General features: G+C 40.4%; 1 protein-coding gene across 4 annotated transcripts in view; it reads left to right on the top strand.

Annotated features, from left to right (window-relative positions):
* Positions 1-13,725, top strand: part of LOC100918953 (chymase) — a 124,910-nt gene that overhangs the window by 17,351 nt on the left and 93,834 nt on the right. Inside the window, exons 2-5 of one of the 4 annotated variants that reach the window (XM_031955109.1) lie at positions 1,832-1,979; positions 2,690-2,825; positions 3,904-4,158; positions 4,642-5,001. In XM_031955109.1, the coding sequence (XP_031810969.1) occupies positions 1,832-1,979; positions 2,690-2,825; positions 3,904-4,158; positions 4,642-4,785 (683 nt within the window). In that variant the 3' untranslated portion in view covers positions 4,786-5,001. Of the gene's footprint in view, positions 1-1,283; positions 1,291-1,831; positions 1,980-2,689; positions 2,826-3,903; positions 4,159-4,641; positions 5,002-13,725 lie in introns of those variants that run through there. The other 3 variants (XM_031955110.1, XM_031955107.1, XM_031955108.1) reach the window with 3 other exon arrangements.

Here is a 13,725-nt window from a genome sequence, read left to right as displayed (position 1 = left end):
TATGGGTGGATAGCAGAGAAGAGACAGCACGTAGTATATTGCTACAAAACCTCAGGGACACAAGGCCTAGAACTGTTGGAGGAAGGAGATGAGAGGGAGAGACATAGAGGAAGAGGTAGAAGGAGAGGAGGCTGTGACTGGATCTGTCCTGGGCACAACATAAGGCACTGCCAGGGACAGAGAAGGTGGGAGGCTGGTGCATTTCTCTGTTCAAGATACAAAGATAGCAAAACCCAGCCAGGTTGTCGAGAACAAACTTCAAGTAGGAGAAAATGTCTGAGGAAAGAAAGAAGGTAAACTATGGTCTTCTGTGTTTGAATCTCAAATACTTGCATTACAAAATGTGGATGACATTGACTACTCCCTAAACCTCAGTTTCTTTATATTTTAAATGGAGATCACACAGTCTGAGACTTTCTCCCTATTTCAACTAGACAGAAAGACACTCATGGGACATTACAATACAATAACACTACTTGGGTCCAGGTTCACTCTCCTTAAACAGATCAGTATTTCTCTACCTGAAAACTCCTGTATAATATACACTGGCTAACGAACTTTGCAGAATATCATCTATCTGGGTTTCATGCCTGGACAGTATTCTACTCAGATAGGAACATTTTGTATAAAAGATGGTAGTGGTATAAATGATTGTTAAGAGGGGCCCCGTCAGTTGGATGCTGATGAGTAGAACCAACCTGGATAGAGCATACAGACATGATAGAATGAAGACAAAGGTTCAGTCTGGAGGTCTTTGAGATAATCAGGCCCAAATCGGATCATCTCCATGTGCGGAAACAGTAGAGAAAGAACTGTTGGTTTCTGTGGCCTTCACCAAGCTTTTGAATTCGATGATGATGATCAGTTGTATATAAGATTTAATCAAAGAGGTGGTACATACATCATAATTTTATTTGTGGGTTTTGTTTGTTTGTTTTGTTTTGTTTTTATATCTGTGGCCTAGTGACATAAAATTCTTTTTTTTCGTTGGTAGCAGTTAGTCAAATCACAACTTGGGGACCCAGAGACCCAACACAGAGAAGTCAAGAGAAACTGCAGAAGAAATTATATTTAATCAGATAACTGGCTCCTGCCCCATTGGAAGAAATCATGACCGAGTTTCTGTGGTCAGGAATTTCCCCTCCCTCTTTACCTGCCTTGTATAAATGACAGAAGGTAGAGAGAGCTGGGTGAAGCAGCATCTGCTCTGTGTATCCTCTCTGGGAAGATGAGCTCCTCCACTCCTCCCTCCTCCTCCTACAGCTTTTCTTCATTTCGAGACTGGAGCTGGTGGTCTCCTTTTGCCCAGGGGAATCAGGCTCGAGTCAGAGTTCCCATACACTCCCAGGAGGGATATGTGGCAGTGTCCCAGGTCAGAGACTTCTGCCTGGCAGACACTCTTAAAATTGACTCTCTTTCTAAAAGCTCTCTTATTCAAATTTTTCAAAGTTTCGTTTTTTTTCCTACTCTCAGGAAGCCTATGACCTAACTTGGTGCTTGAATAAGGACTAAAGGTAAAGTTTAGGTAAAAGTAACAGGGTAAAGTGTTGGAATTCAAGCTTGGAGATATTGCCCTATGCTGAAATAGATGGATATTGTAAGGGGATAGAAATATAGTGATGATGATATTTCAGAGTCACAAGATTGGACTTCATTGCAGAAGGGAAAAAAGGAGACCTGAGAAGCAATAATGACTGAGGGAGAGCCTAAGGGGCTTGGGTTTGGGCTAGGTAGGAGGTGGTGTCCCACTGTTTCCATGGACCTGATGTTTTGTCTCAGTTGTGTATATCTATATATTTGGGGTATGTGCATATAGGACATTCTCTTTCAGATGAGATCATTGGGGGTAGAGAATCAAGGCCCCATTCCCGTCCTTACATGGCTTTTCTGGATATCATACGTGGTAATACATGGAACTACTGTGGTGGGTTCCTGATTCGCAGTGACTTTGTGATGACAGCAGCCCATTGTGAAGGAGAGTAAGTATGTCTATCCCTCTTCTCCCTCCCTGATACTCTCACCAGGTGAGAGGGATGTATTCAAATAAGAGTCTAACAAGAACGCTCCTGTCTCTTGGGGCTGCTCACCCAAAGAAAATCCTAATCTGAAAAAACCCAAGCATGGGTGAGCAGTTATGCTCCTAGTTGAGATCTGCCCTTCAGACCAATCCACCTTTGATGACTGTCCTGCTCGTAGTGGGCTCATGCTTCCGTCACCACCAAAGATTGCATATCTCCAGTCAATTTCACTCTTCCCTGACACATCCCATGATACTCATGTTTTGGTGCTCTAGAACTTACCAACTGTGGTTGTGACTAACTCTATCACAGGGTTCTCTGGGGAGCACATATTGGTCCAGTGAAGCTCCTCTTAATTTCATCCTTGGCCTTCTGGACTTTCTGTCCCCTGAAGACTGAATCAAGAGCAGCCTGAGCCAGTACAAGCAGATGCACTTCTCACCCTGTCCTCATCTGGACAACCCTCCCAAAGGAAGTTAGGGAACTGTCTCTACCTCCTGCAAGTACTTCAGCCCACAGTTGGCAGGTCCACATCAACCCTGAGCCCACCAGCTGCCATAGAGACAGGAGGAGACTAACATTCTAGCAGAGTCCTTGGACATTCTCAAAATGTTCCTTCATGAACAATCTGGAATTCCTGATACCTCCCTCTTCTCTTGCTTCTCCAACAGCTCCATCAGAGTCAAACTTGGAGCACATAACATCAGATACTCAGAAAGAACTTGGCAGACCATTAATGTCAAGCGTCAATTTCCTCACCCAGAATACAATGGCATGATGTTTCTCAATGACATCATGTTACTAAAGGTAATAATTAATATAAAATAAAGAACTGGGAGTCAATAAGTTTGGGGGCACTTTTCCAATCTTGGTCCCTGCCTTGGCCGTGTCACTTTGGGCAAGTAACTTGAACTTTCACACTTCCAGTTTTCTTATCTATACCCTGAGAAGTTGAACAAAAAGATGTCTGAGTCCATTCTTGCTTCAGTGTTCATTGTTCAATGTTCAGAGATGGGGGGAGAGGACAGATCAGCCTATTTTACTTATCTACAAAGAACAGAACCATTAGTAACAGGTGGGAGGAGAGGGTGGAGAGGCCCATATTTCAGTTCTGTCTAAATAAGAAAAATACCCTTCATAGCATCATAGATGTAGACTTAGCAGGAATCTTAGAGACTGTCTAGTCCAACCCCTTCAATTTATAGATGAGGGAATCCTGGCTCAGAGAGGTTTGAACACCTTGCCCAGGATCACAAAGCTACTAAGAACTAGAGGCAATATTTTAACCCAGGTCTTCTTGGCTGCAAATTCAATCCTCTACCCACTAACACTGTCAGAATCAGGCCTTCCCAGAGATCAAATCCAAAAGCTCTTTCATGAAATATTCTGTGATAGCTGTTTTAGGGGCTGTAGTCTATGAGAATTGTGTGATCTTGTAGGAAGCACTGAATTCACAATCACAAAACATGGTCAAGTTCTAGCTTCAGCCACTTACTGCCTGGAGGACTACTGACAAGTCATTTAACTTCTGTGAGCTTCAGTTTTGTCATATGTAAAATGGGAATAATACATTATTACCTCATTACCCACCTCACAAGAATGTTATGAGAAAAGCTGAGCATGCTGCCTGGGAAACAAATAGTGCTTAATCAATGCTTTTTCATTCATTCATTCAAATCACTTTGCTACCATTTTACCATTTGCTAAAATGCCATGTACATGAGAGAAATTATGCTTCTTTCCCTTCCCCGCTCTATGATACTATTTCCTTTTGTCTTCCCTTGTTTTCTCAAGAATCTGAGGTGCCTCCATCTATGGAACCCTGGACCTAGCCCATATAACCCATCCCTGGCTCTGACATAGCCCTTTTCCTTCATTCTCACAGCTGGAAAAGGAAGCAAACCTGACAACGGCAGTATGGCCTGTCTACCTGCCCTCAAGATACAATTCTGTCTCACCTGGGCAAGAATGTCTAGCAGTTGGCTGGGGATGGACAGGACCAAAGCCTCCGGGATCAGCCACTTTACAGGAGGTGGAACTGACACTAAGGAATTCCACTGACTGCAAAGACTTTAATTATTTTAATAAGAGATCCCAGTTGTGTGTAGGGACTCCCAACTCAAGGAAATCAGTATTCTTTGTGAGTTCACATTTCAGATTTCTCTTCTTTGAAAATCACTCTCTCTCTCTCTCTCTCTCTCTCTCTCTAAGAGTCAGAAAACCCTCCTAAGAAGGGATGGGGTCAGCACTTTCACTAGATCTAGGACTTGGGCAGGAGTTTGGAGCATAGGGTTGGGGGGAAGAATGAGGTCTGTGAGAATAGGAAATATTCCAAATCCCCAAATCCAACTCCCATTTCCTGAGCACTTGTGGGTGGGAGGATAGGAGACTCATTCTCTGCCCCTCCCCATACCCTACTCAGAGTTTCAGAGAGATATTGATAGTGAGGAGAGAAGGAAGCCTGGGTGGGAAGGTGCCTCCGGATATCAGACAAGAAAAGAATCTCTGCTGGAACCTGTGAACCCAGGAAGGCCCAGGATTTCTGCAAGAATTCAGAAAGAGCCAGAACTAAATGGGTCAAGGGAGGATCAACCTTTCTTGCTTATTCCTCTTTGTCTAACAGGGAGATTCTGGAGGACCCCTCGTTTGTTCTGGTGTGGCCCAAGGCATTGTCTCATATGGAAATGAACATGCAAAACCACCTGCTGTCTTCACAAGAATTGCTCTTTACCGCTCCTGGATCAACCAAATCCTAAATGCAAATTAGCCCCGTGGCCCTGGCTTAGCAGAAAGGAATCTCCCTCCTAGGGCCCAGCCTCCTCTCTGGCTCTGTCCCTCACACTACGACTGTCCCCCTGTCTACCCAGCTTCACCCCAGAGTCCAAGATGTGGGGGGGAGGGGAGGAGGGTAAAGGGTATGAAGAGGTACTCTGGACATTGAACTGAGGGTCGACTATGACTGCAATAAACCAAAGCATCCAGGCTTGTGTGCATGATTACTCTCTCGCACTGTAGTCCCCCCTCTCCTGCCCAAGGTACTCAGTGTAGCAGCAAAGGACCTCCTAGAGAAGAGGAAGTCAGTATTTACAGTTTTGGAGTGGAAGTAAATGGTCCTCATTGTTCTTGTCTAATGTGGGAGAAAGTGAGCAGGATAGAGATTAGAGAGTATTCAATAATTTATTTAATAGAGAGATATAGTGGGACCAAATGGATCCATGGTTTGGTCCCAGGGCCGAATGAGACTGTTGTCTCCAAGAATCCAGCCCTCAATGTCAGATACAAGATTCTTTTATAGGGTCACAAGAACAATGACATAATGGGGGAGGTACCTGGACAGGGACGACCTAATGGGGGGAGGCACCTAGGATGACATAATGGGAGGTACTGCAGAGGCTCCTGATATGCTAATGGTGTCTAAAATGGATAAAGGCCTTTATGCCATCAAACATTAAGAGGGAATTGTTATAACCTGAGGCAGAGTAACTGAATAGGACAATTAGGGAAACTGAGTCAGGACAGTAAAAGGGAACTGTAGCACCACACTTGGCTGGTGTTTCCCAATGGCCACTCATTGCATTAGGTTTTAATGGGACACCACTAAGAATGCTGACCTTATTTTGGAAAGAAAAAATAGAGAGTATGGCCTTCACACGATAAACTAGTGAGATTCACTATAGTTACTAGCAAAATGTTGGCATATTACTTCAAAAGTTATTTGTGAATATTTGAAAGGGGCTGCAGAGCTTTTATTGCCTTTTCGTTTTTATTCTTTGCTGCAAGGAATGGCCTTCTGGGATGAAATGTAATGCTGGAGAAACTGAGGCAAGATAGAGATTAGAGAGTTTTTAATATTTTATTTGAAAGAGAAAGATTGTTCTGGGGACATGCAGCAACCAATGGGAGTTCTCAATGATATATATATGCAAGGGTTAGACCCAGGCAGGGGTGGAGTCAGAGCACTGAGAGTGTGAATACAATATCAGTATGGTTGAAATGTAATTTAGATTTCTCTCTTGAATGAATCTTTAAGTTTGCCTTTGTCTGGGATCAATAATTACTAGCCTTACTTTTTTTTTCTAATGAATTCTACTCCTGATCCTTGTTATATTGTTTCTATATATATCTCTTTCTATCTCTGCTAACTTTTCTGCATTAGTTCTACTCCTTAATTTGCCCTACTATTGCTTAACTCCCCCCACCTATGAATCCCTCCTTTATGTTCTTGAGGAAAATGTTTTTCCTCAGTCTCTCTCATTTGATTTTTGAAATTCTTTATGATTTCTTCTATACATTCTTTCTGGGCAGGTAGCCATTTAACATTACTCTTTGGAGTGAAAGAGACTTTTTTACTTCACAGTCATCCTCTTAAAAATGAAGCCCAATATTCCCTGTTCCCATAGTCAGTTTCTATAATTGGGTTCTGCCCTAATTCTTGTTCCCTAAGGCACTATTTTGTCTTGTTTGTGAGAAAGAATTGGAAAGCTTGACATTTTCTGACCTTATTCATCCTCTTTCCATAAAGCTCAGTCTGTTGTTATTTTTTTATTTATCTTTTCCAGTCTTTTCCTTAATTTTATATTTGACATCTGCTCCTGGGGGAGAAGGAGCACTGTCCTAAGCTTCTTGTGCCAGGGGCCAAAGGCCCTGGTTGTTCACTGGGAGCTACACTAGTATTACCTGGGAGGCCCACAGGGACCCTGTTGCTACACTGAGTGGTAGCTGGGGGAGCCATGGGGTCTGGTGGTTTACCTCCTGTTAAGTTAGGGTCCCAGCACTGGTGTCAGGCACGAGATGAGACCCTTAAAGAGGTCCCTGAATTGGCAGCTGCCTGTTTGCCCAGGGATAAATTGAAGTGCACAGAGGGACCTTGTGCTGGCATCTGCCTATTCACCTGGCCGTTCTAGGTTATCAGGTAAATCCTGGGCCTGATGTCTCCTTATTTATCCAGGGCTACAACAAAGAAAGGGAATTTCTGTTCAGTCAGTTTCTAGGTATTGGTGGACACTGGTTTGCAAAAGCTAAACTGAAGTACACTGCAGGTTCCAGAACCAGTATCTACTCATTCCCTCAGCTATGGTGTGGTTCTAGCTGTTGGCAGTTGCCTGTTCTGATGTAGGAATCAGGACTTTCCTCTGGTTTGCTATAGCAAGGCTTGCTGCTGGCTTGCTAGGACACTTTATGGCCTAGACTACAATCCTCCTTTACCATACTGAGACAGACATTTCCTACTAGTCTTCCAAGTTTCTTGGGTCAGAAGACTTTCTTTTTACTGATTTTGCTGTTTTAAGATTCCAAATTCAGGATCTGGGGGTACTCTTTTATGATTTGGAGGTGAATATGGAAGAGTTAAGGTGATTTCCTGCTGATTCCACCATCTTGCTCCTAGAAATCCAATTACATGTTGCCTATTAGAAAATGTTGAGGGGACCATGGAGTGAAAGTATGTGGTGGAAATTCTTTGCTTTTATTAAGCCCTTTTTATTTTTTTTATTCCAAATTTAAAAGATTCCCCCCCAAAAAAAAGAGCATTTTTTTATCTTTAAAGCAGAACACACATACAGAAAGACATTGTATATGATACTATAAATTTCTATTTTATACTTGCTTGCTTTTTTCTTAAAGAATGTGATAAAATTTAATATGCTACTTTCAAAATTATTCCATATCCTGTACTTCCCTTTTGAATTTCCTTCTGTTCTCTTCTGTACCCTTTAAAAAATGCTGTAATCATCTTCAGGTTTGGGGATCATTATGATTAATTTCCCCTTTTCCTCCAACTTTCCCCTCAAGAGGAGGAAGCTCTGTAATAAAAAAGTATACTATATAGCAAACCAATCCACATAGTGGTCATATCCCAAAAGCCATCATCACTCTGGAGGTAGGCAATACACTTGATTAGAGATCTTCTGGAGATAGTTATTAAGTATTTCAAAGTTGTTTATCTTTACATCGTTGATGTCCTTGCATAAATTGTTTTCTGGGTTCTGTTCACTTTACTCTGTATTACTTCCTACTACTCTGGATTCTCTGCAAACATCTCTTTCATCATTTCTTATAGCACAATGACATTCCATTATATCCACATATCAGAATTTGTTCAATCATCAACCAGTTGTGTAAGAGATCTAAGGTTCCTCTTGCTTTGAATTCTTTTCTTATTTCTCCTCTTTAATCCTATTTAGGATCAAAAAGACTACTTTGCTTATGATTATTCTCTCTCCAGTTTGTTTTAACTCCTTCTTAAGCTCCTCCCATTCTGCTTCTTTCCCTTATTGCATTTGATGTATTTCAGGGGTTTTTACACATTTCCACAGTTATCATGCTGTCCAAGAAAAAATCAGATCAAAAAGGAAAAAATTAAAAAGAAAACAAAAAGCAAGCAAACAGCAACAAAAAGGTGAAAACTCTATGGGGTGATCCATGTTCTTTCCCCACAGCCTCTTTCTGGATGCAGATGACTCCATCACTAGCTTACTGGAATTGTTCTGAATCACCTCATTGTTGAAAAGTGCCACATCCATCAGAATTGATCATCACATTATTTTGTTGTTGCTGTGTATAATGTTCACTTGGTTCTACTCACTTCTTTTAGCATTAGTTCATGTAAGTCTCTCCAGACTTAATATATATATTATATATGATCTCCTGGTTCTGCTCATTTCACTTAGCATCAGTTCATGTAAGTCTTTCCAGGCCTCTCTGAAATCATTCTGCTGGTCATTTCTTACAGAACAATAATATTCCATAACATTCATATACCATAACTTATTCAGCCATTCTCCACCTGATGGGCATCCACTCAGTTTCTGGTTCCTTGTCACTACAACAAGGACTTTGCAAACATTTTTGCACATGTGGGTCCTTTTCCCTTTTTTATGATCTCTTTGGGATATAGGCCCAGTAGAAACACTACTAGATCAAAGGGTATGCACAGTTTGATAGTCCTTTGAGCATAGGTTGGGTTGAAAGTTTTCCTTATTTATGACAGAGCATGAGATCACTTGTCCTGGCTAATCAGGGTAAAGGTCCAGCTCATAGGGAATGTTAGCCCAGGCCCCCATATAATTCTTGTCTGTTGCCTGGGCCTCCCTTCTCCTTGCCCAACTGCTTGTGGGGAGGGAGATGCCCTTTCTTGAGAGATCATAATAGAATTCCTTTCTGCTTTTGCCTTGAGAAATCTCCTTAATTTATTTGATTTATTTGAGCTGGTAGATTTTGTCCCACACAATAGCAACATTAAGATTGTGCTGTCATCAATATGACAAATTTGATTCTTCTTAGAGGTTCAGTAATCCAAGATAACCCCAATAAAATTTTGGAAAACACCACCCAAATACAGAAAAAGCACTATGGAGAGTGAATGTAAATCAATACATCCTATGTTCACTTTTTTTTTCTGCTTTATTTTCTCTCTCTTGTGATTTTTCCTTTTTGTTCTGATATTTCTCTTGTTGTGTCACAGTTCCCTTTTGAGGTCCTGACCTAGTTTCCCCAATTGTCTTATTTAGTTACTCTGCCTCAGGTTATAACCATTCCCTCCTAATGTTTGATGAGATAAAAATCTACCTCAGTTGCTCTGTCCCAAAACCCCAGGCTATAATCATTCCCTCTTAAATGGTTGATGAGATAAAGGTTTTATATCTTTAGGTTATAACCATTCCTTCTTAATGTTTGACAGGATAAGGTTTATCCATTTTAGATGTCATTAGAATATCAGTAACCTCTCCAGTACCTCCCTCCATTGTGTCATCCCAGGTGCCTCCCCCCATTAGGTTATCCCCATCCAGGTACCTCCCCCATTATGTCATTGTTCTTGTTATCCTATAAAAGAGTCTTGTTGTCTAATGCTCAATGCTGGATTCTTTGATATGATAGTCTCGTTCTGGGACCACATGGATCCATTTGGTCCTAGTATATCTCGCCATTTGGTCTCTAATCTCTGTCTTGCTCAGTTTCTCTGGCACTACACTCTCCTAACGTGATTCATAAGTAAATATATAAAAAAATGAATGTAAATGTATAACCAAAAAAAGGGGGGAAAAGGTTGTTTCTCCATGTAACTGGGAAAAATAAAAATGAAAAAAAATGTTTCCATCTATATCCTTATCCAAGTTCTTGATGAAAGTGTTTAATATAAGAGTATAAAGAATAGATCCCAATGTTGTGCCACAGTTCCCTTTCAATGTCCTAATCCAGTTTACCTAATCGTACTACCTCAGTTACTCTGCCACAGGCTATAACCATTCCCTCTTAATCATTAGAATGTTTGATAGGATAAAGGTCATATCTTAGACATCATTAGAATATCAGGAGTCTCTCTGGTACCTCCCTCCATTGTGTCATTCTAAGTGCTTCCCCCCATTAGGTCATCCCTATCCCAGGTACCTCCCCCATTATGTCATCATTCTTGTTACCTTATAAAATAATCTTGTATCCCACATTCGCTGCTGGATTCTAGGAGACAATAGTCTCATTCAGCCCTAGGACCAAACCATGGATCCATCTGGTCCCAGTAAATCTCTCCTTTCAAGTAAATTATTAAAAATTCTCTAATCTCTATCTTGCCTCAGTTTCTCTATCATTACATTTTGGAGGCTTCCCACCAACATATTAGAAACTGAGAATAGGAGTAGAGATTAGAGACCTTTGGGCCTTGGGCCTTGGGGTGGTTGAGGATTTGGGTTCTTGGCCTGGAAAGGCTGGCCCTCTGGATTTTTTACAGAGTCTCAGGAAAAGAGCAGTTTTCAGCCACAATCATGCCTGATGCCTGATGGTGGACACCCCATTTTGGCCACAGGAAAGGAAGTCTGGATGTCTTAGGACATAATCTGATCTGTTTACCTGTTCTGTCTGTTCTAGCATCTGGATTCTCATAATAATAAAATGCCGACAGACATTAAATTCTGAAAAGGATATCTATCATTCCAGGATGCTGGATGATCCCCTCTGGTTTGGGTGTCTCCTAAGACACATCTGGTCTGATCTGACTCTGAGCCCTTTTTGGGGCACTCTCTGGTTATGTGTTAAATGTTTTGCTTGATGTTGTAATTGTTCAGTCTATGTCTGTGTTCTGTGTTCTGTGTGACTTGTCTGTTTTGTTGGTTAAAGAGCTCTGCTAAAGGTTTAAGAACAATGATTAAGAATTGGTTATTTCAATATTGCAACTGTAAAATTTGCTTGTGATTTTTTAAACTTTTTAACTTGATTGCACTGTTATAAGTAAAAGAACACAAACAAACAAAAAACTGGGTTATTTTAAACTGGCAGATGGGTTTTCCCTTGAAGTAGTTTAAAATTCAGGCTTGGCTAGGGCTGGGCTGGACAGATAAAGCCTCTGAAGGACAAAGGAGTTTATACTTATTGCTTTGAAACCTAGGGAAAGGTTTTGGAGAACTTGTTAAAACCTAAGTAAAAAACAAAACAAAAAAGTATCTTTTGGGGCAGTTTTAAAATGGTTTTACTGTTGCCTATGCAGGCTATTTGGTTATGCTTCAAATCCAGCTTTGCTGAACATTTATGAAGGATTGATTTGTAGGAGCAATTAAAGGTTTGGATGATTTTAGGGAATAAGAGAAAGTATTGGGAAGGTATTTGGGAGGAGAAAAGAAGAGGGGGGAGGGAGAAACGGGAGAGGATCTTTTGTCTTCAAAGATGAAGATTAAACTCACTCCCCCACTGCTTTATGCTACATTAGCAATGGAGAAATGTTGTAGGTTTGGGAATTGTTTAAAGTATGTAGCTAAGAAAAGAGAAGAGTTAAGTACAGAGGAGAGATTTAAATGGAAGGATTTCTGTGAAAAATTTCTGAGTGGGAAACAGGAGGGAATCTTTTGTCCAGGGATGCAGTTTAGTTTGCCTTCCCTCCTCCCCTGACTCTATGGAGGAGGAGTGGGGGGAAGGCGGCCATATGAAATCCCCTTCCCCCAATTAAGCCTTGTAGCTGCATGGAAACCTCTCCTCACCCCTGCTCCTAAACTGTGTTTCAACCGTTTTTTTTAATCAAGTTGTAGCCATCTGGTTCTTGGCTGAAAGGAGCAAACTGTGATTTAAGTTAATTGACTGAATATACATAATGGTTTCCTTGGTTAAAAAATATAGTCATAAATGTGATCCATAATTTGGTTGGGCTATATCTAGAATCTTTCAGATTCTTTTATGTGGTATTAGGATATTCCATATAAATTTTACTTGATTATTTTGATTATATCCTGAGGTTATGCCTGTCATTTAAAGGGCTTCTGAAAATAATAGTTTTTTTTTTTCTTTGTCATTTTGAAAATGTTTCTGTTATGGACAATATATAATTTGGGATATTTGTCTGTATATTGGGTATTTTAAAGCAAATTGATTTGTTTCAATATAAGGTCATGGTAAATATCTGTTTAGGATTTATCCAAAACTTTGGTTAATGGGATTTGTTATTGGAAGTAAAAATTTCTTGGGCTTGTAGTTAATATTATTTGGGAGTTTTAAAGCTCCATTGGAATAATTATTTGGAGTAAAACTGGGTTATAGAGGCTATTTATCCTGTATGAGCTTATGGATCAGTTTTGATTGCTTATGTTATGTTATAGATCACTCCCTGAATTTTGTTCCTCCTGTAAACTGTTTCTATAATCAAAGCATAGTCAATAAGAAACTGTTAATGCAATTTAATTATGTCATACCTTGCTGTTTCCAATCTGGTTATCTGTAATCATTATATCCTAAATATTTGAGCAAATAAGTATTTAGCCTGGTCATCTATCTGTTACTGGATATTGTGTCTGGATATTCAATTTTTTTTAATGGTTTCTAACAAATGAGAGGAAAATTAACAGTGGTCTGTGAAACCTAACTGCTGTTTTATCTACTGGGATAACTGACAGCTGTTTGCTTGTCCTATGAAGAAAACCTATTGGCTGCTGGCCAATTCATACTGGCCTCCTCACATTTTGTATCTGTCTTTTCTAACTTTTGTTTGTTAGATTTGTGTTTTTTCTAGATCTTAGTCAAATTACCCCACCCCCACCCCCATATCTGGGACCTAGATCTTTGATTATCAGCATGCCACACCAGACCCATCCCTCTCCCTGGATTCCGCCCATCTTCAGCAGGAAGTAATTTTTAAGATTTGAGATGGAATTTATTAAACTTGTGTAACTATTACTGTTATGTTTGATGGATTTTTAGAAAATCTACTGTACTAATCTGTTATGTATAGGAATTTTAATTCACTCTTCGGATTTATATGTGATATGGTTATTTGATAATTCCTTTCCATGAAAAAAAAAAAAAAAAAAAAAAAAAAGGAGGAAGAGAGGAAACTGAAGAAACTGGTGTATTATTTTTTTTGCCACTTCTGCCCCACCCCCTATCTCACTAGTTCAGGTTGAATTGGAAGTTCTTAAAATTACGGAACTATGATCTGTTTCTCTACTCCTGTTACCCCAGTTCCTTAATTAGTGTTTCAGCATTCTCAAAGGACCTGCAGTTTTGTATCAGACCTCTAAAAGCTTGAGGTTTACCCACCTTGATCTAACTTTGCATACTCTGACACTCTGCTCAGAAATCCGATCATTTCTGCAACCCTGTCTGCTCCTCTGGGCCAGGACAGGTAGATCTACTCTAAGCCTCACCCTTCTCCCCTAGAGTGGGTTGCCCCTCTGAATGGGCAGCATGACTGTCTTGAGCCCTGCTGCTCTGTAAGCAGAAGCTGAGTTAAATG

Source organism: Sarcophilus harrisii, chromosome 2 (assembly GCF_902635505.1).
Source record: "Sarcophilus harrisii chromosome 2, mSarHar1.11, whole genome shotgun sequence".
In the NCBI taxonomy this organism is placed as follows: Eukaryota; Metazoa; Chordata; class Mammalia; order Dasyuromorphia; family Dasyuridae; genus Sarcophilus; species Sarcophilus harrisii.
This window is presented reverse-complemented; position numbering and strand designations above follow the sequence as displayed.